Source organism: Chrysemys picta, chromosome 13 (genome assembly GCF_011386835.1).
Source record: "Chrysemys picta bellii isolate R12L10 chromosome 13, ASM1138683v2, whole genome shotgun sequence".
NCBI classification, from domain to species: domain Eukaryota; kingdom Metazoa; phylum Chordata; order Testudines; family Emydidae; genus Chrysemys; species Chrysemys picta.
In genome coordinates, this window is record NC_088803.1 from 20,971,110 (window position 1) to 20,998,617 (window position 27,508).

General features: G+C 43.6%; 1 protein-coding gene and 2 pseudogenes across 1 annotated transcript; 1 reads left to right on the top strand and 2 right to left on the bottom strand.

Annotated features, from left to right (window-relative positions):
- On the bottom strand, positions 1-926 carry LOC112060452 (olfactory receptor 5V1-like; annotated as a pseudogene).
- Positions 927-3,115: 2,189 nt separating this feature from the next.
- LOC101941722 (olfactory receptor 5V1-like) lies at positions 3,116-27,375 on the top strand (annotated as a pseudogene).
- Positions 10,360-11,325, bottom strand: LOC101941979 (olfactory receptor 6B1-like). The gene has a single exon (XM_008174332.1). The coding sequence runs from the start codon at positions 11,323-11,325 to the stop codon at positions 10,360-10,362; it is 966 nt and encodes a 321-aa protein (XP_008172554.1).
- Positions 27,376-27,508: the final 133 nt, after the last annotated feature.

Below are 27,508 nucleotides of genomic sequence, written 5' to 3' on the forward strand. Positions count from 1 at the left end.
TCATTGCAAATCCAGTTTTCCATGAAAACTTTTCTCAGTGCCCCTTCACATCTTTGTTCCTCAGGCTGTAGATCAGTGGGTTCAACATGGGGGTTAATATCCTGTAAAGCACCGAGATCAGTCTGTCATTGTCCAGCGAGTAGCTGGAGATGGGCCTGACGTAGGTGAGGATGGAGCTCCCGTAGTACATCAGGACGATGGTCAGGTGGGACCCGCAGGTGGAGAAAGCTTTGAGCCTCCCTTCTGTGGAGCGTATCTTCAGGAGGGTGGAGATGATGTAGATGTAAGACAAGATGATGCACAGGAATGGGATCCACCCAATGAAGACCCCGACGGCAAGCAGGATGATTTATTGAAGGAGGTGTCTCTGCAGGAGAGATTGAGGTGGGGCGGGATGTCGCAGAAGTAGTTGATCTGCTTGGCCCCGCAAAAGGGCAGCCGGAAGGTAAAAAATGTGTGCACTCCAGAGTTGAGGAAGCCACTGGCCAGGAGGCACCAGCCAGCTGGAGGCACAGGGTTTTCCTCATGATGACCAAGTAATGCAAGGGGATGCATATCGCTACGTAGCGGACATAAGCCATCACCACCAGGAGGATGCACTCCATACTCACAAAGGCCAGGAATAAATAGAGCTGGACAATGCAGCCTGCATAGCTGATCCTCTTCCTTTCCACCAGTAGGTGCACCAACATCTGGGGACATTGGTGGTGGTGTAGCAGAGGTCCAGGAAAAAGAGGTTCCCCAGGAAAAAGTGCATGGGGGTTGTGGATCTGGACATCCATGCAGACAATGATGATGATGGAGATATTCCCCACCAGGGTGCACAAGTAGGTGACCAAGAAGACCCCAAAGAGCAAGAACTGAAGCTGCTGGAGGTTGGAGAACCCCATGATGATGAACTCAGTTGGGGCAGTTTCATTTGCCATTTTCTTCACAGCTGAGAGGGATGACTCGAAAGGGAATAAATTTAAGGAATGAGGCTGAGGTTGGATGCCCAGTCTTTATTACAGTTTATGGGAACTGAGCATCTAAATCCCTTAGGTAGATTTTGAAAAACTCAGATGTAGGTTGTTTGTGAACTAGGACAGAACATTTTAGGGGATAATTTCAGCTTAAATTGTGCAATATCAAGGCGGGCAAGTGTGTCTGTGTGTCTCCTCATGTGTGTATTTGTATTTGATTGCATGATTGTGTTTATTACTGTATCTGGTTATGTGTGTTTGTGTCTGTGAGAGTTTTATTGTGTATATATATGATCTGTTTTGAAAACATCCACTCAGTGTGCAGCGGCAGTCATCTGAAAACATCTACTCAATGTGCTACAGCAGTCAAAAAAGTGAACAGAATGTTGGGAATTAGTAAGAAAGGGATAGATAATAAGACAGAAAATATCATATTGCCTCTATATAAGTCCATAGTATGTCAATTCTTGAATATTGAATGCAGATGTGGTCGCCCCATCTCAAAAAATATATATTGGAATTGGAAAAGGTTCAGAAAAGGGCAACAAAAATTATTAGGGGTATGAGGAGAGATTAATAAGACTGGGACTTTTCAGCTTGGAAAAGAGATGACTAAGGGGTGATATGACAGAGGTCTATAAAATCATGAGTGGTGTGGAGACTGTAAATAAGGAAGTGTTATGGAAGTGTTATCTAGGGGCGACCAAATGAAATTAATAGGCAGCAGGTTTAAAACAAACAAGAGGAAGTATTTCTTCATGTAATGCACAGTTAACCTGTGGAACTTGTTGTCAGGGGATGTTGTGAAGGTCAAAACTATCACAGAGTTCAGAAAAGAACTAGATAAATTCATGGAGGATAGGTCCATAAATGGCTATTAGCCAGTATGGGCAGGGATGGTGTTACTAGCCTGTTTGCCAGAAGCTGGGAATGAGCAACAGGGGATGGATCACTTGATGATTACTTGTTCTGTTAATTCCCTCTGGGGCACCTGGCATTGGCCACTGTCAGAAGACAGGATACTGGGCTAGATGGACCTTTGGTCTGACCCAATATGGCCATTCTTATGTATATGTTTGTCATAGTGTTTGTGATTGCAGTAGTGCCTATTTTCTATTATATATGGATATGGTTGTGCTGTGTGTGGTGTTCTTCATGTATGCGATTGTGTATGTGATTCTGTGTGATTGTGGTAGTGTCTATTGGTGTTCAATTGTGTATGCATATAGTTATGAATTTTTGCTAATTTATATGTAGGTGTTCGTTTGTACAGTTGTGTGTGCTTTTGTGTGATTCTGGTATGGTCTCCATGTGTGTTTTTCAATGTGCATATATATGATTGTATGTGTGTATTTGTGGTAGTGTCAGTGTGTGTGTTTAATTGTGTTTGCATGTGTGTAAGTGCAGCAGAATATGTGTGTGGATTCTGTGTCTGTATATGTCTGTGGTTTTTTTACTTACCTATTTCTACTCAATACAATTTTGGGTTGCAGATATAAAATTCCTCATTGATCAAAGAGAGGCTAATCCCTATCTATAGGGCTGTGGGATGCTATTTCAGTTCTGGGTTGGGCATTACAGGAGGAATCCTGTCTCAGATACAGCTCTGATACTAAAGTCATAAAGCTCTAAAACACTCTCCTATGGCTGGTGTGTGTAACATTTTCATACCAACCTTTCCCACTGCCACCTCCAGGCATTTTCCATTCCACCTCACAGCCAGGCAGCCCACACCATTTCCTTGTCTATATCCCACCCGGGTTCATACCCAGGTACATCACTGAATATGACAAATATGAATGAATATGAATATGAATAGCACGGATAAACCGAATAATACTTTTCAGCGGTACAAGAATGAATCAACTCGTTCCCCTTATCTCTTGCTAATCACTCATTCACTCACTAACTCCTATCTATCTATCTATCTATCTATCTTCATCACCTTTATCAGGACTCTATGTCTTTCTTTCGTTCGTTCTTTCGTTCTGTAGCGGGGTGAACACCCGCTCCAGCCCTGAAAGGGTTGGGAAAGCCCTGCAGAGGGCTGGGGCTGCGAAAGGGAGCAAAACCCTGGCTGATTGGGGGAAGTGGCTGCAGCTGGGGCCTTATAAAAAGGAACTGGGCCTTATAAGAAAGCCTGGGAAGCCAGAAGGAGCAGTATCCCTCTGACTAGAGAGAGAGACAGGCCTGGCTGCTTGGGAACTCACCCAGGGGACCTAGAGTGAGGCAGGGCTGGGGAAAGGCTTTAGGAGCTCGGAGGCCCTAGCCAAGTAACTCCCCAGGCTGCAGGGCCTAGTTCAAGGCCCATCTAGGTATTGGGCTTGCAGAGGGGCAGCCTGAGGGTGGGTAAAGGCAGCCAGTCTAAACCCCTTGTTGCCTGTGATGATCGGCTGATAGACTGCAGTCCGCCCTAGGGCGCGGGGGCTAAACTGAGACTGGCAGTAGCCACGACTGAGGCGATGTGGGGATAGTGGGTGGGGAAACCCAGTAAGACTGTGGGGTACTGCAGGAGGCAAAACCCTGAGACAAGGGTCCTGGGAGGGAAACGGGGGACAACGGCAAGCGGATCACCGGCCTGCAGAGGGCACTCGTGGGTTGAAGAGCTAATTCCTGAGGATTACTAGCAGGAGGTGAGTCTACACTTCTTTTCTTTCTAGAGTGTCTGTTTCTCTTTTGCTCACTTTCTATGTCCTTCCTGTCCGGGGCCACCCCCTATTCTCACCTCCTTACCTAATTAATATCCCTTTCCCACCTGTGCCATAAAGCATGCAAGCCCCAAGACTTTCAGACCGTCACTAAGGGCTTATCTACGTGGACACTTAGTGATGGGGTGTAAACCTACCCCACACTAGACTGCTGTGTACCCAGAGTATGTCTAGACATTGCTGCCACACACTAACAGTTCCCCTAGTGTCATTTGATCTAGCCTGCTTTGCAGCGGGAGTAACTGAAAGTGCACTCGGGAACTATTATTGCATGAGAGCAGCATCCACTTAGATATTTTGGGCACGGTAGAACACCCCAGCTCGTGGCAAACTAAGTGTTCATTTAGACGAGACCTGACTCTCACACTTAGTCAAGTTATACTGAGTTCCCAGGAACTGTGGATTTGCCTTGGGATGCAGAGACCTGGCAGACATAAGGGAGGGATGGGAAGTGTAGAATATGGGGCTGCCCAGATGAGCAGAAGCCCAGCCAACATATTTAATATGGCATTCAGAGTTGGCACTGGGGAAGGGGGAGGATTTGTAAAGACATGAGCTGTCTTTGAAATGGGAGCTGGATGCCTAGCTATCCCTTGTGCCTTTGAAAAATCTCCCCCTCTGAGTAAGATTTTTCAAAGCTGCCTAAAAGATTAGAGTGGCCCAATTTAAGTCACTGTAAAGGGACATGATTTTGCAGTGGGTGGTGCTCAGTACTTTCTGAAAATCAGCCCCCTTAAAGGCAGCACAGATTAGACAACTGAAAATGGAGGCATCCAAAATCACTAAGATCCAAATTATTTCAATGTGTGTTAGACACTTAGATGTTTGAAAATCCCACCAGGTGCCTAAATGGCTTTAAAAATCTGGCCCATCACTTCCTTTGAAAATTGTGGCCTTAGTTATCAACATACAAGCACAACGGTCTGCCACAAACAAATTCACAGATATAAATAGACACAGAATCACAGAAATGTAGTGCTGGATGAGATCTCAGGATGTCATCTAGTCCAGCTCCCTGTGCTGAGGCAAGACTAACTAAACTTAGATCAAGTCTAACAGCTGTTTGTCCAACCTGTTCTTAAAAAATCTCCAGTGACGGGGATCTCACAACCTCCTTAGGTGACCTGTTCCAGTGCTTAACTATTCTTATAGTTAGAATTTTTTTCTTAATATCTAACCTGAAACTGTCTAGATGCAAATAAAACCAATTCCTCCTTGTCCTAACCTCAGTGGACATGAAGAACAATGGATCCTGTCCTCTTTGAAACTACATAAGAATGGTCATACTGGGTCAGAAAAAAGGTCCATCTAGCCCAGTATCCTGTCTTTTGACAGTGGCCAATGCCAGGTGCCCCAGAGGGAATGCACAGAACAGGGCAATTACCAAGTGATCCATCCCCTGATGCCCATTCCCAGCTTCTGGCAAACAGAGGCTAGAGACACTATCCCTGTCCATCAAGCTTGGGTGACCAGATGTCCCAATTTTATAGGGACAGTTCCAATTTTTGGGTCTTTTTCTTATATAGGCTCCTATTACCCCCCTATCCACTGTCCCGATTTTTCACATTTGCTGTCTAGTCACTCTACTAATAGCCATTGATAGACCTATCCTCCATAAACTTATCTAGTTCTTTTTTGAACCCTCTTATAGTCTTGGCCTTCACAACATCCTCTGGCAAGAAATTCCACAGGTTGACTGTGCATTGTGTGAAAAAAATACTTCCTTTTGTTTGTTTTAAACCTGCTGCCTATTAATTTCATTTGGTGACCCCTAGTTCTTGTGTTATGAGAAGGAGTAGATAACACTTCCTTATTTACTTTCTTTACTTTTTCTTTACTTATTTACCTTGCAGACTATTGTTATAGTTTTCCTGTGGACTGCCTTATGCTGGGGGCTGTGCTTCAAACCGAGGACTTGCCGGTTAAGGATTGTCTAAGAATCCACTGAAGGTGGCCTCAATGTCTATATAAGTATTTCTGGAGTTTCTGCTACTTACCATGCAGGAGTAATCAGAACTGTGCATCCAATTACCTGGGTGGCTTTGAAAATCTCAGCTGTTGTTCTGTGCTGAACTTTTGTTACTAAGTTTTTTATTATTTTTATTTTTATCATATATCCTTTTGAATTAATTCAGGCTGTGCCAATTTGGCTTAGTCAGTGCTGGTGTCACAGGCACACGTGTCTAAATATTCTTACATCTTGGAGTAACGTATATTTATTATTATTATTATACCTGATCCAAATTTAAGATATCATCTCTTTCAATTCATTCTTGTGTACCACAGGATTATGTATTCATTGAAGTTCTCTCTCCTAGGAATAATATGGAATCATTCAGACACAATGGCAGTCCATGCTGGACTGTGTCTTCTCTTCTTGATATTCTGTATTGATATTTTGTATGATACTGAAAAATGCCAAACATCATGGTATCTCCACTCTTCTACTGGAGATTGCTTTCAACTGTGTCTTGATGTCTTGGCATATCTTCTGCATCTTTTATTGCTCTTTCTTCTTATAAAGCTTCCTTAATATCCCAGTCTCTGGATCTGGACAAAAACTGGTGAACATAATTCACTTAAAATTTCTCATGAGAAAATTCAAGTTTTTAACAGGGGCTGAGTTTTGTAGGAGTTGGGTACGTATGCTCCTTGGAAAATCCCAGCTCACTTATATTATATTATGAGATTTGTCCCTTTTCTCTATTCAGATTTGTCTTATTCATCTTCTTCCACTTTATACAAGTCTCATGTATAATACTTCCCAGGGCTCTCTAGAATGGATGAAACATTTCACTTCATTCCACAGACCTGTCTGGGCAACGTGCCATGGTGGTCAGGGTGAGACTAGTTTCTCCCATTCTCTGACACAGTGACAGAGAAGTTCCCTGCAGTGAGAGTCAATGTGCATGAGAAGCAGCTTATTATATTCTATTTATCGTCCCTTGAGTACTAAGTGCATAAGAACGTCCATAGTGGGTCAGACCAATGGTCCATCAAGCCCAGAATCCCGTCCTCCAACAGTGGCCCCCACCAGATGCCCCAGAAGGAATGAAAAGAACAGGGCAACTACCGAGTGATCCATCTCATGTTGCCCAATCCCAACCTCTGGCAGTCAGAGGTTTAGGGAGACCCAGAACATTAGACCTAAGTGCCTGACCATCTTGGCTAATGGCCATTGATGGACCTACCCTCCATGAACTTATCTAATTCTCTTTTGAACCCTGTTATATTTTGGGCCTTCACAACTTCCCCTGGCAATGAGCTCCACATATTGACTGTGTGTTGTCTGAAGAAGTACTTCCGTCCTTTTTTTTAATCTGCTGCCAATTAGTTTCATCAGATGACCGTTGATTCATGAGTTATGTGAAGAGTTAAATAACACTTCCTTAATCACTTTCTCCACACCGTTCCTGATTTTATAGACCTCTGTCATATCCCCCCTTAGTCGTCTCATCTCCAAGATGAACAGTTTCAATCTTTTTAATCTCTCCTCATATGGAAGCTGTTCCATACCCCTTATCATTTTTGTTCCCCTTCTCTGATCTTTCTTTAATTTTAATATATCTTTTCTGAGATGAGGTGATCAGAACTGTATCACACACACTCTCTTGGAGAGAAAATAATGTTTCACTGGTAGCTAATTGTAAAAGGAAATATGGTGTGTTTGAAAATGGTCATGTATTTGTAATTGTGCCAAATCACAGAGATGGGAGTGCTACAGCTGTGAGAACCTTAAACCTCCAATCCTGTGTGGTGCTGAGCAGTTGCTGAGTACCTGTTATTCCCATTGTTTGCAGAGGGAAAGATATCCAATATGGTTAGCATTGTTAAGTGCTGAAAGATGTTATTGCTGCTGAAATGTCATTACTGTTCTTAGAGCTCTTATGTGAGCAACACTAGCAGACAAGTTACCCGACCAGGGGTATTCTATTTGCTACACAAGATCCATAAACCTGGAAATCCTGGATGCCCCATCATCTCAGGCATTGGCACCCTAACATCAGGCTTGTCTTATTGGACTCTATCCTCAGACCCTACGCTACCAGCACTCCCAGCTATCTTCGAGACACCACTGACTTCCTGAGGAAACTACAATCCATCGGTGACCTTCCAGAAAACACCATCCTGGCCACTATGGACGTAGAAGCCCTCTACACCAATATTCCACACAAAGATGGACTACAAGCTATCAGGAACAGTATCCCCGATAATATCACAGCTAACCTGGTGGCTGAACTTTGTGATTTTTGTCCTCACCCACAACTATTTCACATTTGGGGACAATATATACCTTCAAGTCAGCGGCACTGCTATGGGTACCCGCATGGCCCCACAATATGCCAACATTTTTATGGCTGACTTAGAACAACGCTTCCTTAGCTCTCGTCCCCTAATGCCCCTACTCTACTTGTGCTACATTGATGACATCTTCATCATCTGGACCCATGGAAAAGAAGCCCTTGAGGAATTTCACCATGATTTCAATAATTTCCATCCCACCATCAACCTCAGCCTAGATCAATCCACACAAGCGGTCCATTTCCTGGACACTACTGTACTAATAAGCGATGGTCACATAAATACCACCCTATACCGGAAACCTACTGACCGCTACACTTACCTACATGCCTCCAGCTTCCATCCAGGACACACCACACGATCCATTGTCTACAGCCAAGCTCTAAGATATAATCGCATTTGCTCCAATCCCTCAGATAGAGACAAGCACCTACAAGATCTCTATCAAGCATTCTTAAAACTACAATACCCACCTGCTGAAGTGAAAAAACAGACTGACAGAGCCAGACGAGTACCCAGAAGTCACCTCCTACAAGACAGGCCCAACAAAGAAAATAACAGAACACCACTAGCTGTCACCTTCAGCCCCCAACTAAAACCTCTCCAGCGCATCATCAGAGATCTACAACCTATCCTGAAAGATGATCCTTTACTCTCACAGATCTTGGGAGACAGACCTGTCCTCGCTTACAGACAACCCCCCAACCTAAAGCAAATACTCACCAGCAACCACACATCACTGAACAAAACCACTGACCCAGGAACCTATTCTTGCAACAAAGCCCGATGCCAACTCTGTCCACATATCTATTCAAGTGACATCATCATAGGACCTAATCACATCAGCCATACCATCAGGGGCTCGTTCACTTGCACATCTACCAATGTGATATATGCCATCATGTGCCAGCAATGCCCCTCTGCCATGTACATTGGCCAAACCGGACAGTTCTCCGCAAAAGAATTAATGGACACAAATCTGACATCAGGAATCATAATACTCAAAAACCAGTAGGAGAACACTTTAACCTGTCTGGTCATTCAATGACAGACCTGCGGGTGGCTATATTACAACAGAAAAACTTCAAAAACAGACTCCAACGAGAGACTGCTGAGCTGGAATTGATATGCAAACTAGACACAATCAACAAAGGATTGAATAAGGACTGGGAATGGCCGAGCCATTACAAACATTGAATCTATCTCCCCTTGTAAGTATTCTCACACTTCTTATCAACCTGTCTGTACTGGGCTAGCTTGATTATCACTTCAAAAGTTTTTTTTCTCTTACTTAATTGGCCTCTCAGAGTTGGTAAGACAACTCCCACCTGTTTATGCTCTCTGTATGTGTGTATATATATATATCTCCTCAATATTTATTCCACTCTGTATGCATCCGAAGAAGTGGGCTGTAGCCCATGAAAGCTTATGCTCTAATAAATTTGTTAGTCTCTAAGGTGCCACAAGTACTCCTGTTCTTTCTACTAGCAGACAGTTCAGCAAGCTAATTCAGCCGACCTCTATGTTACTCACAAAGAAAGACCATAGGCATGGTTCAGTGGCAAAGGCACTCGATCAGGTTTATTGTCCTCATGGCACAGCCCTAGCTTCCCATAGAAGCTACAGGTATGCTAACACATGAGTGCCCCATGGCAAGGAGCAGCTCAGTCAGCAGCAGGAATGGTCTGCTGTCCCCTTGGCTTCACAAAGGGTTAAAGAGAAGTACCCCATCATTTATAGACTGAGACGAACAACATATGTACCACCTCACATGTTTGTTCACCCTCAGCTTGTTACCTCTCCTTGTACCTTGCTCCAGGTGTCTTGGACAAAACATCCCTATCCATTACTTCTGTCAAGCCCTCTTATCTGATGTTAGGTCAGGATATATCTGGATTAATATTTTGAAGTGTGTTCTCATGCGCACACACACAGACACACAGTATCTGTTGCTTCTTAGGAGTTCCTGTGTTTTAGCAGTGCCCTTGCCAAGGTCATGTTTCGGACAGTGAACTTGTAAGCATCTGATTTCATACATGGCCTGAGTTTAGTTTACTGCATAGCCTAACTTTTCTGATTATGGTTCAAGCCTCATATCTTATATCAGGCACAGTGCTTCAGGATCTCTCTCTCTCTCTCTCTCTCTCTCTCTCTCTCTTACATTCTGTGGGATTTGACCCTCTGTCCTCATTTTGCACTAATATTGTATCAGATGCCCAGAAGTAGGGAGCACCTAATGTGTGCTTTCTGATAAAGGAATGGTCTAACCTAGGAAGTCATACTCATGTGAATTCACATGAGGATTCTCAACTATATATCATTAGCTCAGATTGTCTCTATTTCATTCTATCTATATCTATCTCTATATATCTATATCTAAAAAGACCTTAGTTTATCTGCATTCTTGTGAAAGACAGAAATTTCCTGACAGCTTGTCTCAGGGCCTCGTTGACCTCTTTGTTTCTCAGGCTGTAGATGAATGGATTGACCAGAGGAGTCAGGACTGTGTAGATGACAGAGAATATTTTGTTTAGATCTCTCATTCTGTTTGGTAGCAGATACACAATTATGAGAGTCCCATAGAAAATTGTCACCACGATGAGGTGGGAGGAGCAGGTGGAAAAGGCCTTTTGCCTCCCAGTGGTGGAAGGGATTCTGAGGATGGCAGCGATGATACAAATATAGGATGTCAGGGTTAGTAGAAATGGGGGCAGTGAAAACACAGAGGAGAAGATGAGGGTCACAAGTTCTAACAGATGTGTGTCAGTGCAGGACAGTTTAATCATTGGGGTGAGATCACAAAAGAACTGGTCCATTTCATTGGGGCCACAAAAAGTTAGCTGTGATATCAAATATGTTGTCACAGAGCTAACCAGAAAGCCACCTATCCATGACCCAGTTGCTAGCTCAGTGCAGAACTTGAAATTCATGAGGGTTGAATAACACAGTGGTTTGCATATTGCAAAATACCGATCATAAGACATCGAGGCTAAGAGATAACATTCTGTAGACACAAGACAGCTAAACAAATTGAACTGCACTAAACAGCTGTTAACAGAAATGGTTCTGTCCCCTGTCAGGAGACTGGCCAGCAGCCTGGGCAGGATGGTGGAGGTGTAGCAGGTCTCCAAACAGGACAAGTTCCCCAGGAAGAAGTACATGGGGGTATGAAGGTGCCCATCAGCCACAACTAGCGCAACGATGAGGATGTTCCCGGCCATGGTCACAATGTAGATCACTAGAAACACCAGGAAGAGAAGAATCTGCACTTCAGGGAGAATCCCAAATCCCAGGAGAATGAATTCTGTGATGGTCGTTTGGTTTCCAGATTCAATATTTGTTATGTTTTGCATCTAGCAGGAATAAAATAAACTCTGAAACAAAAGACAAAGAAGCAAAACTTTTGTATTTTAATATAATGTTAAAATTTTAATTCCAAGTTGTTCAAAAGCTTCCATTGTGGGTTACTAGCCCAATGGCTGGCTCAAGAAGCTGGACTGAGAAGGATAATTCTCTAGTCACTCAGACATCTGAACTTTGGTTTTATGTATTTTATGTATTCATAGATATATAGATTCCAAAGCCAGAAGGGACAATTGTGATCATTTATTCTAGCCTGACTCCTGGATAACACAGACCCTAGAACTTCCCCAAAATAAATCCTGGAACAGATCTTAGAAAAAAGAAAAGTCAGCCCAAATTGCTTTGAATTTTTAGGACATTTCCTTTTCATTCATTAGCTGCGAGGGCAGCCATATCACTGAGCCAGGCCCTAATATTTGGCGAGGATTGACTTTTCCATCATTGGCAATTTTATATCAAAATTGTTTTTTTTTTTAAAGATCTGATGTAGTTCAAACAGGGATCATTTTGGGAGATTTCTATGGCCTGTGTAATATAGGAGGTCATGATACCTTCTGGCCTTAGACTCTAGGCATCTATAAAAACCCTTCAAGATCAAGTACTTCTGTCAGGTATTCCTGATACAGTTTTTTTTTCTGTTTCTTTTATATTAAATGTTAGGGTATTTGGAGAAAAATTTGACCTCAGATAAGGGGTTGCCCACAATTTGTTACCCAACTTCCTAAAATAGGCATGTTGTTGGACTGAAACCTGTATTTACATAGCCCAATATAAGTGACCCTGACAACTCTCCCCTGCCTCATTCTTGCTAGGAGCACATAGCACTTTCTTTCTTCTCGCTCCCATTGCCTACAGCACTGTCTCTTCAGGGATAGGTCACTGGTATGAAAAGTGGAGGCACGCTTGGGGTATGATGGATTGCACCCTTAGCAAGTTCGCAGATGACACTAAGCTGGGGGGAGAGGCAGATATGCTGGAGGGTAGGAATAGGGTACAGAGTGACCTAGATAAATTGGAGGATTGGGCCAAAAGAAATCTGATGAGGTTCAATAAGGACAAGTGCAGAGTCCTGTACTTAGGAAGGAAGAATCCCATGCACTACTACAGGCTGGGGACCAACTGGCTAAGCAGCAGTTCTGCAGAAGAGGACCTAGGGCTTACAGTGGATGAGAAGCTGGATATGAGTCAACGGTGTGCCCTTGTTGCCAAGAAGGCCAACGGCATATTGGGCTGTATTAGTAGGAGCATTGTCAGCAGATCGAGGGACGTGATTATTCCCCTCTATGCTGCACTGGTGAGGCCATATCTGGAGTATTGTGTCCAGTTCTGGGCCCCCCACTACAGAAGGGATGTGGACAAATTAGAGAGAGTCCTGCGGAGGGCAACGAAAATGATTAGGGGGCTGGGACACATGTCTTACGAGGAGAGGCTGAGAGAACTGGGGTTATTTAGTCTGCAGAGGAGAAGAGTGAGGAGGGATTTGAAAGCAGCCTTCAACTACCTGAAGAGGGGTTCCAAAGAGGATGGAGCTCAGCTGTTCTCAGTGGTGACAGATGACAGAACAAGGAGCAATGGTCTCAAGTTGCAGTGGGGGAGGTCTAGGTTGGATATTAGGAAACACTATTTCCCTAGGAGGGTGGTGAAGCACTGGAATGGGTTACCTAGGGAGGTGGTGGAATCTCCATCCTTTGAGGATTTTAAAGCCCAGCTTGACAAAGTCCTGGCTGGGATGATTTAGTTGGGTTTGGTCCTGCTTTGAGCAGGGAGTTGGACTAGATGACCTCCTGAGGTCTCTCCAACCCTAATATTCTATGATTGTGACAATGATGTAAAAAACTGCCATTTTTTAAAAAGCTGGCTAAATTGAGTCAGCTATTCTGATCTGAAACACCCTGAGACACTTAATGTAGTCAGAGCTTAAGATCTTCACAGTCACCTTAGCTCAATTAATTAAATAAGGCTAATAAGAATTTTGAAAGCATAGTTTTTCATTGTATAAATAGTGCCATGAAGAGAGGAGAAGGTATAGGTCAGCCGTTCTCTGTTATGTACATTGCCTGTTGCTTAACTTCTGGATAGAATTTATTCTAACCTCTAAAGCCCTAAATGAAATGGAGCGTGCAGATCTGATACCACCTGCCACCCCTAGTGAAAGGAGAAGGTACATGTGTTCCATCATCGAGTTTTCTGGGTAGAATTTAAGATGTTTGCTCTACTCCTATACTGTCCACAAGTAAGACATATAAACTTGAGACTGTCTTTCTGCCCCATATTGATACAACCACAGTCAGTGGAGAGCCTCATGCCACCACCTCCTCAATATAATACAGAAGAAGCTGCTGGAAGAGTATTCTCCATAGGGGACATACATTGCTGGAATTAATTTCCCCGCTTGATCTGAAATAGCCTAAATCTGTTGAGATGGGTAAGGTTGGTAGAATTGGGAATTGATCTGCAATTGTGTTTTGAGGCTCATAAACAAATAGCATTATTCTGCCATGTGACCAAGCACAGCTTTCTAGACGCACATTCAGAAATGAAGCTGAAACTGTCTCCCTCTCTTGATCACATCTGTGGTTTATATTTTAATCCTCAACAAGTGTAGAAATGTTAATAAACTTGTTCTAGCCCCCACCTCCGCCCCCAGGATTTCCTATTTGTTCATATTTCTCATAGACATTTTGCCTGGAATTTTCAAAATAATCCACACTGGTCTAATTCTGATCACCTTTGAATATCCCACCTGAAATTCAGTGGGAGTTGGTGCCTGAATTCATTAGGCTCTTGGGAATATCCTACTGCTCTTTCTGATCTCTCCTATTGGAGAATTGATGGCGCACTGGTTTTTATCAGTTTTTCATTGGCCTTTTTGGCAGGGATATCAAACTCCAAAGTTTAGGTCTATCAGTTATCCCTTATGAAACCTAGCTGATATGTCACTCAGCTAGCATAATAAGGATAGAGAAATGTAAAAATAAATTAGAGTTTTTAATGGGAGCTAGGTGCCCCATGCCCTAAGTCATGTTTAAAAAAATCCTAGCCTAAATAGATAGATAGATAGATAGATCTAAAACTCTAAAACCTAGAAGAGGTAGAACAGTCAGAACCATTACAGAACACTATAGGCTAAATCCTGAGAGGTGCTGATCGTTTACTATGCACCTAGTAGTTTGGTAGGTAGATTTCTCAGCAGTTGATATTCCCAGACCTCTCCATCTTTATCATTATTTTTTATGTTATCCTAGTGCCTAAGAGCCCTAGTGTTGGATCAGGACCCCCATTGTGCTAAGTGCCATACAAACAGAGAACAAAATATGGTCCCTGTCTCAAAAAGCTTGCAATCTAAAACCTGGTCTACACCAAAAACTGGTCAACCTAGCAACTTCACACAGGGCTTTGAAAAAAGTCATGTTCTGTACAATGTAGTTAGGTCAACATAACCCCCACTGTAGGTGCAGCTAGGTTGATGGAAGATTCTTGGGCTGACCTAGGTACTGCCTCTTGAAGGGGTGTATTTGCTACATCAATGGAAAACCCCTTCTGCTGTTGTAGGAAGAGTTTATGGTACTACAGTGCCACAGCTGCAGTGTTGTAGTTGTGCTGTTGTAGCCGCTTTAGTATAGACATATCCTCAGTTTAAGACAGACAAAAGATGGAAACAGACAGATGGGGTATGTAGGGAAACAATCAAAAAGTATTGGTCAATTGATTTACCTCTAAGTCAGGTGTGTTTCATGCTGGATTCCCTGATGTCACGTCTTCACGTTTCCGGAACCGCGATTGTCAGAGCTCATCTTCTATTCACACCTCCTTCCTCTGCTTTGGATCCTTCAATAAAGGGACTTATACATGTCTGAGATGATTTTCCATTTCTTCTACCCTGATTGGTGCGTTTTGCCTCTTAGCAAAGAATGAATCTCTCTCCTGCAGCATTATTTATTCTCTGCATGAAAAAGTGGAATTTCCCTTGGCAGTTCAGTGGTTGGGAATTGTACATGACTGTGAAAGGATAGTAATAATATTGAGTGGGATTCTCAAAGCCACTGGGGGATGTGGATGTCCAATTTTCAATAACTAAAATGAGAACTGGGCATCGAGCTCCTGTAGGGACTTTGTAAATCTCAGCCATATTTATTTCTGGAGATTAACAGGAGCGACGGGAGCACAAATAATTATTGGTCTAAAGGGGAAAGCACTAGAGAGAGAACAGCTAACCTGAAGGGATATCACTCTGTTTGGCAGTTAGATGAGATGAGTGTTCTGGTATAGGGGAACTAATAACTTACCAGTTCTAAGAGTAAAGTTCAAGCACCTGTGTGACAATTTGTGGAATCTGTCTGTAGAATTTATGAATTCTGGATGAGATTATGAACTTTGTATATGTCTGTGTCAGACCACAAATTCCATTTTGATTGCAGAGCTGGTCTTTACCTTCCTACTGTCTTTTGACCTCCATCTTGAACTAGAGTTCCAGAAGGGTGCTGGCACCTGGATAACAAAGGAAGGTCACTGATGTTAATTGCCCTCCCATTGAAATGGAATACCTCTAAATAATAGACTGGCTCCCAACCAGGAGAACTGGTTTATCCGGGAACAGGACCTGAAATCACCTGAGAAAGGGGAGCAGGACCTGACCTGGCAGAAGGGGCTAAATGTTATAAAAGAGCAGGAACTGCTCTTCTTCAGGGCCATTTTCCTCCAGCTCAGGAGGAGGGAGAAGCATCCCCACATGTACATGCTTGATGAGGCAGGGGACCCTGTCTACCCTCCTGAACCCATATGGTCCCTTAAGAACTCCCAAGGGAAGGGTGAGCTAGTGAAGGGTATTTCTGTGTATGTTATATGCTTTGTGGTTTCCACATGTGTCCTGAAATAGTTAAATGGTGACCCAGAGGGCTCATCCCTTTGGTGGGATTCTGGGAGAGGGTGTGTTTAAGCTACGGGGGAAGCGGGGGGGTTTGAAGGATCTGCACTGAGCCCAGGGGCTCCAGCTCTCAGGACAGGGTGCTAGACAAAGGGTCTGTGCCCTAAGAGTGTGCCAAGGGACCCCCGAGATTGGGGCAGTGTCTGGGCTCCATTCAGGTTCTGTAAGCTTAAAGCATCCAGGGACTCAACAGCTGATTTCTCTCACTACAGTGGCTGAAAAGGAGTGCTCCCTTTGGACAGCCCAATCCTAGAATCTCTTTGCGCCTCTATCTCATTCTATTGACTTCAACAGGCTTTGGAGCAGACATTCATTTATCTCTGGTACAGCCTGAATAGGATATGCAAGAGGATGGGATTTTAAATAATTAGCTACAGATTTCAGGCAATAAGAACAAGAATAATAAAATCACTGGTGGCGGTTTTTGGCTGTACATTTTGAAAATTCAGTTGAAAATCTTTGGTTTTCTATTGTCAAACAAAAAAAGGTTTATTTTTTTTTTCATGAAAAATCACAAGTGTCTGCATAATGCTGCTTTCCTCCCACCTCTGTTTTTTTACCAACTTCTGCTATTTCCTCAAAGCTAGTGAACCACCAATTGGTAGGGGGTCTGTGATGTGGGTGCTGAAGGTACAGTTGTCAATCCTCCGCTAGCAGGAGGGTTCTCTGCCAATTGAAGTAACTAAAACACAGGATTTGGGGACTTCAACAGCAGAGTCAAGGGAAGGGTAGGGACGGTTTTGTGGCCTGCAGCATGCAGGGGGTCAGACCAGATGATCATAATGGTCCCTTCTGACCTTAAAGTCTATGAGTCTATGAGATGATCACATTGTCCATATATAAGCAGCTGAGGTTAGTTACAATAGACTCTGTAGACAATATATGTAGGCTAAAGATGATGAGACTGATTCTTCTCTGACTTGTGCCTTGCATAGTCATTGACATCTTTGAAAATTGGAAACTCAACCTCCTCACCTGATGTAAATTGGTTGCCTACAGCTAAGGATGAGGATCCTTGGGTGTTTAAAAAGCTATCATCACTGTGAGCACAGTCTCTGGTTCATTTTGCCCTCACTTCCCGCAGCTGTAAATTGCTGTCATTAAATAAGGAACACAGATGGCCTGGTTCTCATCTCATTCACCCAGGTGTATCATAGAATCATAGAATCAGAGAATATCAGGGTTGGAAGGGACCTCAAGAGGTCATCTAGTCCAACCCTCTGCTCAAAGCAGGACCAATTCCCAACTAAATCATCCCAGCCAGGGCTTTGTCAAGCCGGGCCTTAAAAACCTCCAAGGAAGGAGACTCCACCACCTCCCTAAGTAACACATTCCAGTGTTTCACCACCCTCCTAGTGAAATAGTTTTTCCTAATATCCAACCTGGACCTCCCCCACTGCAACTTGAGACCATTGCTCCTTGTTCTGTCATCTGCCACCACTGAGAACAGCCGAGCTCCATCCTCTTTGGAACCCCTCTTCAGGTAGTTGAAGGCTGCTATCAAATCCCCCCTCATTCTTCTCTTCTGGAGACTAAACAATCCCAGTTCCCTCAGCCTCTCCTCATAAGTCATGTGCTCCAGACCCCTAATCATTTTTGTTGCCCTTCGTTGGACTCTTTCCAATTTTTCCACATCCTTCTTGTAGTGTGGGGCCCAAAACTGGACACAGTACTCCAGATGAGGCCTCACCAATGTCGAATAAAGGGGAACGATCACATTCCTCGACCTGCTGGCAATGTCCCTACTTATACAGCCCAAAATGCCGTTAGCCTTCTTGGCAACAAGAGCACACTGTTGACTCATATCCAGCTTCTCGTCCACTGTGACCCCTAGGTCCTTTTCTGCAGAACTGCTACCTAGCCATTCGGTCCCTAGTCTGTAGCAGTGCATGTGATTCTTCCGTCCTAAGTGCAGGACTCTGTCCTTGTTGAACCTCATCAGGTTTTTTTTGGCCCAATCCTCTAATTTGTCTAGGTCCTCTGTATCCAATCCCTACCCTCTAGTGTATCTACCACGCCTCCTAGTTTAGTGTCGTCTGCAAACTTGCTGAGAGTGCAGTCCACACCATCCTCCAGATCATTAATAAAGATATTAAACAAAACCGGCCCCAGGACCGACCCTTGGGGCACTCCGCTTGAAACCGGCTGCCAACTAGACATGGAGCCGTTGATCACTACCCGTTGAGCCCGACGATCTACCCAGCTTTCTATCCACCTTACAGTCCATTCATCCAGCCCATACTTCTTTAACTTGGTGGCAAGAATACTGTGGGAGACCGTATCAAAAGCTTTGCTAAAGTCAAGGAATAACACATCCACTGCTTTCCCCTCATCCACAGAGCCAGTTATCTCCTCATAGAAGGCAATTAGGTTAGTCAGGCACGACTTCCCCTTCGTGAATCCATGCTGACTGTTCCTGATCACTTTCCTCTCCTCTAAATGTTTCATAATTGATTCCTTGAGGACCTGCTCCATGATTTTTCCAGGGACTGAGGTGAGGCTGACTGACCGGCCCCGGATCCTCCTTCTTCCCTTTTTTAAAGATGGGCACTACATTAGCCTTTTTCCAGTCATCTGGGACCTCCCCCGATCGCCATGAGTTTTCAAAAAGAATGGCTAATGGCTCTGCAATCTCACCCGCCAACTCCTTTAGCACCCTCGGATGCAGCGCATCTGGCCCCATGGACTTGTGCACGTCCAGTTTTTCTAAATAGTCCCGAACCACTTCTTTCTCCACAGAGGGCTGGTCACCTTCTCCCCATACTGTGCTGCCCAGTGCAGCAGTCTGGGAACTGACCTTGTTCGTGAAGACAGAGGCAAAAAAAAAAAATCATTGAGTACATTAGCTTTTTCCACATCCTCGGTCACTAGGTTGCCTCCCTCATTCAGTAAGGGGCCCACACTTTCCTTGATTTTCTTCTTCTTGCTAACATACCTGAAGAAACCCTTCTTGTTACTCTTAACATCTCTTGCTAACTGCAACTCCAAGTGTGATTTGGCCTTCCTGATTTCACTCCTGCATGCCTGAGCAATATTTTTATACTCCTCCCTGGTCATTTGTCCAATCTTCCACTTCTTGTAAGCTTCTTTTTTCGTTTAAGATCAACAAGGATTTCACTGTTTAGCCAAGCTGGTCGCCTGCCATATTTACTATTCTTTCTACACATCGGGATGGTTTGTTCCTGCAACCGCAATAAGGATTCTTTAAAATACAGCCAGCTCTCCTGGACCCCTTTGCCCTTCATGTTATTCTCCCAGGGGATCCTGCCCATCTGTTCCCTGAGGGAGTCAAAGTCTGCTTTTCTGAAGTCCAGGGTCCGTATTCTGCTGCTCTCCTTTCTTCCTTGTGTAAGGATCCTGAACTCGACCATCTCATGGTCACTGCCTCCCAGGTTCCCATCCACTTTTGCTTCCCCTACTAATTCCCTGTTTGTGAGCAGCAGGGGAAGAAAAGCTCTGCCCCTAGTTGGTTCCTCCAGCACTTGCACCAGGAAATTGTCCCCTACACGTTCCAAAAACTTCCTGGATTGTCTGTGCACCACTGTATTGCTCTCCCAGCAGATATCAGGGTGATTAAAGTCTCCCATGAGAACCAGGGCCTGCGATCTAGCAACTTCTGCTAGTTGCCGGAAGAAAGCCTCATCCACCTTATCCCCCTGGTCTGGTGGCCTATAGCAGACTCCAACCACGACATCACCCTTGTTGCTCACACTTCTCAACTTTATCCAGAGACTCAGATTTTTCTGCAGTTTCATACCGGAGCTCTGAGCAGTCATACTGCTCTCTTACATACAACGCAACTCCCCCACCTTTTCTGCCCTGCCTGTCCTTCCTGAACAGTTTATATCCATCCATGACAGTACTCCAGTCATGTGAGTTATCCCACCAAGTCTCTGTTATTCCAATCACATCATAGTTCCCTGACTGTGCCAGGACTTCCAGTTCTCCCTGCTTCTTTCCCAGGCTTCTTGCATTTGTGTATAGGCACTTAAGATAACTCATCGATCATCCCTCTTTCTCAGCATGAGCCAGGAGTCCTCCCCTCTTGCGCTCTCCTGCTTGTGCTTCCTCCCAGGATCCCATTTCCCCACTTACCTCAGGGCTTTGTGGTCTCCTTCCCCCGGTGAACCTAGTTTAAAGCCCTCCTCACTAGGTTAGCCAGCCTGCTGGCAAAGATGCTCTTCCGTCTCTTCGTTAGGTGGAGCCCGTCTCTGCCTAGCACTCCTCCTTCTTGGAACACCATCCCATGGTCGAAGAATCCAAAGCCTTCTCTTCGACACCACCTGCGTAGCCATTCATTGACTTCCACGATTCGACGGTCTCTACCCCGGTCTTTTCCTTGCACAGGGAGGATGAACGAGAACACCACTTGCGCCTCAAACTCCTTTATCCTTCTTCCCAGAGCAACGTAGTCTGCAGTGATCCGCTCAAGGTCATTCTTGGCAGTATCATTGGTGCCCACGTGGAGAAGCAGGAAGGGGTAGCGATCCTAGGGCTTGATGAGTCTCGGCAGTCTCTCCGTCACATCGTGTATCCTAGCTCCTGGCAAGCAGCAGACCTCTCAGTTTTCCCGGTCGGGGCAGCAGATAGATGACTCAGTCCCCCTGAGGACGGAGTCCCCGACCACCCTCCTCCTCCTCTTGGGAGTGGTGGTCGTGGAACCCCCATCCCTAGGACAGTGCATCTTTTGCCTTCCAATCGGTGGAGTCTCCTTCTGCTCCCTTCACTCAGATGGGTCATCTAGTCCACTCTCCGCATTGGTACCTGTAGATACTCGTTTCTCCAGCCCTCGAACCTTCTCTTCCAATATGGAGACCAGCTTGCACTTTGTACAGACAAAGTCGCTTCTGTCCTGTGGAAGAAAGACAAACATGGCACAACCTGTGCAGGTTACAACAGCTGATCGCTCACCTTCCATATCACCATCCTCTTAAGAACTTCCTCACCTGTTGCAGGAACTACTCAAAGAAACCTACAGATGAAAGCCTCAGTGAGCTCTCCCTAGGCGAACTCCCAGGCAAACTCCCGCTGTTAGCCTCTGCTGTTTGCCGCTCCTCGGAGGGGTCACCAGGCACCTGAAGAGGTGCCACAACAAATCCACCGCCTTCAGCTGTGCCCTCTGCAGCCTGCCCTTCGAGTCCCAGAAGAGATGTAAGGCGCACCAGGCCAGCTGCAAGTAAATAAGGAGTAACTCCTCTGGCGATGATAGGGCTGATTCCCCTCTCACTCGCACAGGCATAAATCAGGAATCATTAGTTCGGTATCAGTGGGGTAATTCTCCTCTCACTTAGTCTGGGATAAATTAGGAGTAGCTCCATTGCAGTCAATGGGCCCAATCTTCTTCACACTCACCTTGGCATAAGCCAGGAGTATGTCCACTGGACTCAATGGACACATTGAAAGTACAATTAGTCCCACTGTGGAGTATTTAGGCTGAGATTCTCAAAGGAACCTAAGGGGGATTTTTAAAAATTAATGGAAATTGGGCACCCACTCCTGCAGTGTCTCTCACCCTTTCATGAGTCTGGTTTGTCTGGCGCACCCCAGGTTTTACTACACTTAAAAACTACTTGTTTACAAAATCAGACATAAAATACAAAAATGTCACAGCACACAGTTACTGAAAAATGACTTCCTTTCTCATTTTACCATATAATTATAAAATAAATCAATTGGAATATAAATTTAGATGTATAGTATATACATTTAAATGCATAGTATATAGAGCAGTATAAACATGTCATTGTCTGCATGAAATTTTAGTTTGTACTGACTTCGCTAGTGCTTTTTATGTAGCCTGTTGTAAAATTAGGCAAATATCTAGATGAGTTGATATACCTCCTGGAAGACCTCTGTGTATCCCCAGGGATATGCATACCCCTGGTTGAGAATCACTGCTTTAGAGGAGATCAATTTCACACCAGAAAAAATACAGGGAAAAGGGAGAGTGAGAGAGAGATGAGCACAGGAGTCAATGTAATGGTTAAAGTCCAAAGAGAACACATGGGTAGTAACGTTCAAATGTTGAACAAACAGTCCATGAATTTAGTTCATGATCAGCTTATATCCCAAAGGAGAGTAAGTCTGCTCCTTTTGCAGTGACTTCTCAAATGTCTTAACTTCTCAAAGCCTTTTGTTTTCTGGGCTGGTGCCTCCAGAGCAGTGTGGAGAAAAGCCTCTTTCAGTAACCTGGGCATTCTACTGTTGACTGACTGAGTAGGACAATATATCTCAGAAGGCCTCAATATGCAGCCATTACGGAGGGGCTTATGGCCATTTAGCAACCCTTAGGTTCTTTCCAGTAACACTCTGGGCCAAATGATTCTGGTGGGATAAATCCAACCCTCACTACATTGCTTGGAAATGGGAAATATTAAAATACACAAGACTAACATGGTACCTCCCATTTCAGTTTATGAGTTTTGAAATGCAGCACTGTGAATGATCTCAGAATGAGGTGATGGACTTTATCTCTTTATATTTTATTGGTCTTCCCAATGGTAGAGAAGTCTGACCAGGTTTTACCAGTGGCTAGACACATGAATAATCCACTTTAGTTCATGTTCCAACACAGCAACTGAGATGTGTTTCCCATAGATAAGTATACCAGCCCTGTTTTGCAGATGGAGAGAGATGGAGACATTGTGATATATTGGCTAAGATATGGTCTCTGGGCCACATGGTTTTATTAGGACATAAGTGGTGAACAGGCCTTTTTCTGAAATTCATCCCAGGTGAAGGGGTATCAGTTTACTGGTGTGGCATGCTATTGATGGAAACATGCTCTGACACATTAAGCATTGTAGCAAAGTATTATCATTCTGACACTACTGCCTCAAACAAAACCCACTTGGGGCTACCAACAAGACTTGGTTGTCCAAGGTGTGTTGTAGAATCATAGAATTCTATGATTGGCAGAGGTCTTCTAGTCCAGTCCCCTGCACACAGAGTGACACACTCCACAGAAGCGAGCCTCCTAGCCCAGGTCAAGAGCACTGTCTACACAGCTATTTTTAGAGAAATAGTACTGGCCCCGATAATCCAAGTCTATAGACCTGGGCTGGGATGTCATGGTGTGTGTTGATATACCCATATAGACACCTGAAAGTGACACTAACCAATTGGGATATGACAGGCAGCCAGGTCAGGACCTTGCCCGACAACTAAATGCTTGCCTTTGAGTTTTTGTTTCTTTATTTAAAAGCACAGAGAGACAAATTCTGTTATTTTTTATTTAACTGTTTAGAGATGGATGCTGAGCTTATGGCACGGCTCATCCTGCTCCAAGCAAGTGGCCAAAACTTGTGGACTAAGGCAGGGAAGTGGCTGCAGTACCAACCGTGGTCCCATAGGCTGCTTCAGTGCAGCCTCACCTGACACAAGTTCTCAATCCAATTCCCCCAGAGGTCGATTGACGTCAGTCGGAAATAGACCAGACCCTACACCGCCGTATTACAAAACACAAAACAAAAGTTCAGGAAAGTAAGAATGCGGGGGAAATACTTGAGATGAGTAGAAGATACAAAAGAATCCTTAGGGAGAGTTGCTTTAAGAAAAGTTATGAAGATCTGAAGGAGAAAATATACTATAAAAATAACAGGGAAATAAGTAACAACCTAGGTCTACACTGTTTATTTATATTTAACAGCAATAACAGAAAGGCCATGCTTTGTGGGGAAAAAAGGCAATTTCTGGTTATGGAGTGTGAGAAAGTTCATGTGGTGTGTCCCAACAGTAACAGAATATTTCCTGATAAGTTAACAGTATAAATAAAAATAATTAATTTTTTGGGTATCAGAAGGCTTTCCTAATATAGATCCCTTCTAATTAAGTCTCTAGTTCTTTGCCACTATATTTGCTAGATTGCATAACTAACACAATATTCTCCATTCTTCATCAAACATACAGGGTCAGGTGGAGAGAGCCTCCGAATGCCAGAGACAGTTGTGAACATCGAAAATTATTTACAAGCGTCAGGTATGTGGAAATGTGTTCTTTACCTTGGTTCATTTTGGTAGAAAGTACAGTAAATGATACCATGGGAGTGTAAAGTCAGGGCTATCAGTATACAAGGGTCCTACATTGGTAGGAGCCGAACATCTACCAGCAATATTTAATCTCACAACACCATATGATTCCAAAAGAGTAGAAGAGTGCTAATATTGTGGCAATATTCAAAAAAGGCACAAGGGCTACCCCGGGTAATTACAGCTACCCTGACATCAATCCTGGGAAAAATAATAGAAAAGGTGATATATGATACACTTAAAAATGAATTAAAGGACAAGGATAATAATAATGCTAGTGAACATGTTTTTTATGAAAAAGAGGTCTTGTCAAACACACCTCCTTTTTCATAAAAGTAAAAGTTTGGCTGATAATGATAATTACACAGATGCAATATACTTAGACATCTGTAAGGCATTCTCTTTAGTATTGCATGACATTCTGATTGAAAACTCACCGCTATACAATATCAATAAAGCACACATTAAATGGATTAAGAACTGGTGAACTGACAGATCTCAGAAAAATAGTTGTTAATGACAGTCAAACACTGTTGGGGTTTATGCTCCATCGAAAATGTCAGCCAATACTAGCAAATAAATAAACACTTGGATGCCACCATTATGGGCACGGTACTATTGGATAGATAGATAGACCGTCAATTGCTTGGCTACACTTTGGTACATTATGAAATATATTCAAGAGACCAAATAACCAAAGTCAGTCTTGTTTATCAATATGGTACAGGGAAAAGTTTTTATATGATACCAGTCTACAAAGAGCAGTCCCGTGCAGCAATGTTACATTCGCCTTACACAGAAAGTGTTCTCCCAAGATTACACATTTCAGTTATTACTTATATGATTTTACAAGTAACACATTTCTTTACACATTACTATAATCCAACCCATCAGTTCATTCCAGTTTCCTAACTTGTAGTTCTGTTTCTTCCTTATCTTTGTTTTGGATACTAGCATTCCAGGTACTGGTCAGTGAAGGTACCTTCATAGCTTGTACTAAGAAAGAACAAATGTATCTTATTTTGACAAGTCTCCTACCTATTGTGCCAAATGCTTACTTCAGCAAATGCAAAGTGTTATGGGATACTTAGCATAAGTGAACAGGATTATGGTGTATGACAGATTAAGCTATATCACTGTTACAATATTTGTGCTTAATATTATTGGTGCTTAATGCATACTATATACATATATATATATATATTATATATATATATATTGCTGATAATACATACAATTATTATGATATATATGTATATGCTAGCCAGCATTCATTAATAGATAGATAGATAGATCTATTTAATGCATTAGCTTTACCGCATTCTGCTTTGTTTAATGAACTCACTATCTTACCTTCTTATCTCTACCAGGTCAAGGCCTTTACGAATAAAGGATGATGGAAAATCAAACCACAGTGACTGAGTTTACCCTATTGGGACTTTCAAATGACTCACACCTCCAGATTCCACTCTTCCTGGTGTTTTTAGTTATTTACCTAATCACTCTGGTGGGAAACATATTGATCATTCTGGTAATAAAGGTTGATCCTCATCTCCACACCCCTATGTATTTCTTCCTGAGCAACCTATCCTTTCTTGATATCTGTTACTCTTCAGTCACCGTTCCGAAGATGCTGGAGAACTTCCTGGCAAAGCAGAAGACGATTTCACTTAGTGGCTGCATTGCCCAGATATTCTTCTTTATTTTCATGGTTGGGACAGAGATTTTTCTCCTCTCAGTGATGGCATATGATTGATATGCTGCCATATGCAACCCTTTAAGATACAGCACCACTATGAGCCACCAGGTCTGTGTGAAGATGGTGTTGGGTGCATGGATATCTGGTTTCCTGGATTCCTTGTTCAACACAGTTTACCTTACCGACTTGAGTTTCTGCAGTCCCCATGAAATTAACCATTTCAGCTGCGAACTGCCACTTCTGCTGCAGCTCTCCTGCACCGACACCTTTGCTAACGAGATGGTGATACTCTGCTTCAGTATGACATTAGGCTTTGCCTCTCTCCTCCTCATTCTGACTTCATACATTTGTATCCTCTCCACCATCCTCGGGATCAGATCCTCGGAGGGCAGGCGCAGAGCCTTCTCCACCTGTGCCTCACATCTCACTATAGTTCTGTTGTTCTGCGGGACGGCATTCATCAGGTACATGAGACCTGCCTCTGGATATTCTTTTGCTCTTGACAAGCTAGTGTCCGTGCAGTACAGCATCTTAACGCCCATGTTAAACCCCATCATCTACAGCCTGAAAAATAAGGATGTGAAGCTGGCTTTGAGAAAACTGTTGGGATAGATGATGTCACATGTGTGATGAACCGGGGAAATGTCTGTATTACTTTTTTATGTGCGACTCTGTTTTCCTGTTCAGTGTGGTTGTGGTACCTGACTGAATGCATGAAGTTAGATCAAAAGGGATTGCTAAGGGGAAAGCAAAACAATAGCCTAGATAAGTGTACCTCCTCAAACAATAGCCAACTTGATAACCATGAAGAGGGATGCCTCAGCTCCAAACAGCAACAGGGCTCAGCCAAGGCCGAGAATCTGGAGATCACAAGACAGTGAGCTGTTAAAGGTGCCCCCAGTGGAAAGAGAAGGGAGAAGTGATTGCATGCAATGAGGCTGACACAGACAAAGCTCACATGGCATAGCTTCTGGTTGGCCTTGCCATGCATCCCATTGCCTTGGGCAGTGGCTTCCTACTGTTTCCAGCTATCACTACATAAAGGCACATTTCATTGCTTCTTCCATTTAGCCTGAACAAAGGACTGCTAGTGAGCCCATCAGCTTTAACCACGTCTATGATTCATGGCCGCTATTAACAATATAAATGTCCAATCCTTTTCTGAATTGCACTAATTTCTTGGCAAATCATAGCTTGGAATTGTAGTGAAGACAGCATTCAGGGAGAAATTTTCCTATACTGAGATTTCTTTGACTCAGATTCTTCATTACTGTCAAATCCCTTACACAGACTTAGACTGGAATTCACAAAGCCACCTAGGGAATTAGGAACTTCAATGACATTTGGGTTTATAACTCACTTAGGCTCCTTTGAAAATCTCAATTCTACTTCGCTGATACCTTCTAGTTACTTTGAAAATCGCAAATGCTGCAATGGAGGATACTATATTTACTTAGTCCAGCCTTGAGTGCAGGGGACTGGCCTAGAAGACCTCTTGAGGTCCCTTCCAGTCCTACACTTCT

Coding starts and splice junctions, on each gene's coding strand:
- LOC101941979 (XM_008174332.1), bottom strand. CDS start 11,325: ATGCAAAACATAACAAATATTGAATCTGGAAACCAAACGACCATCACA.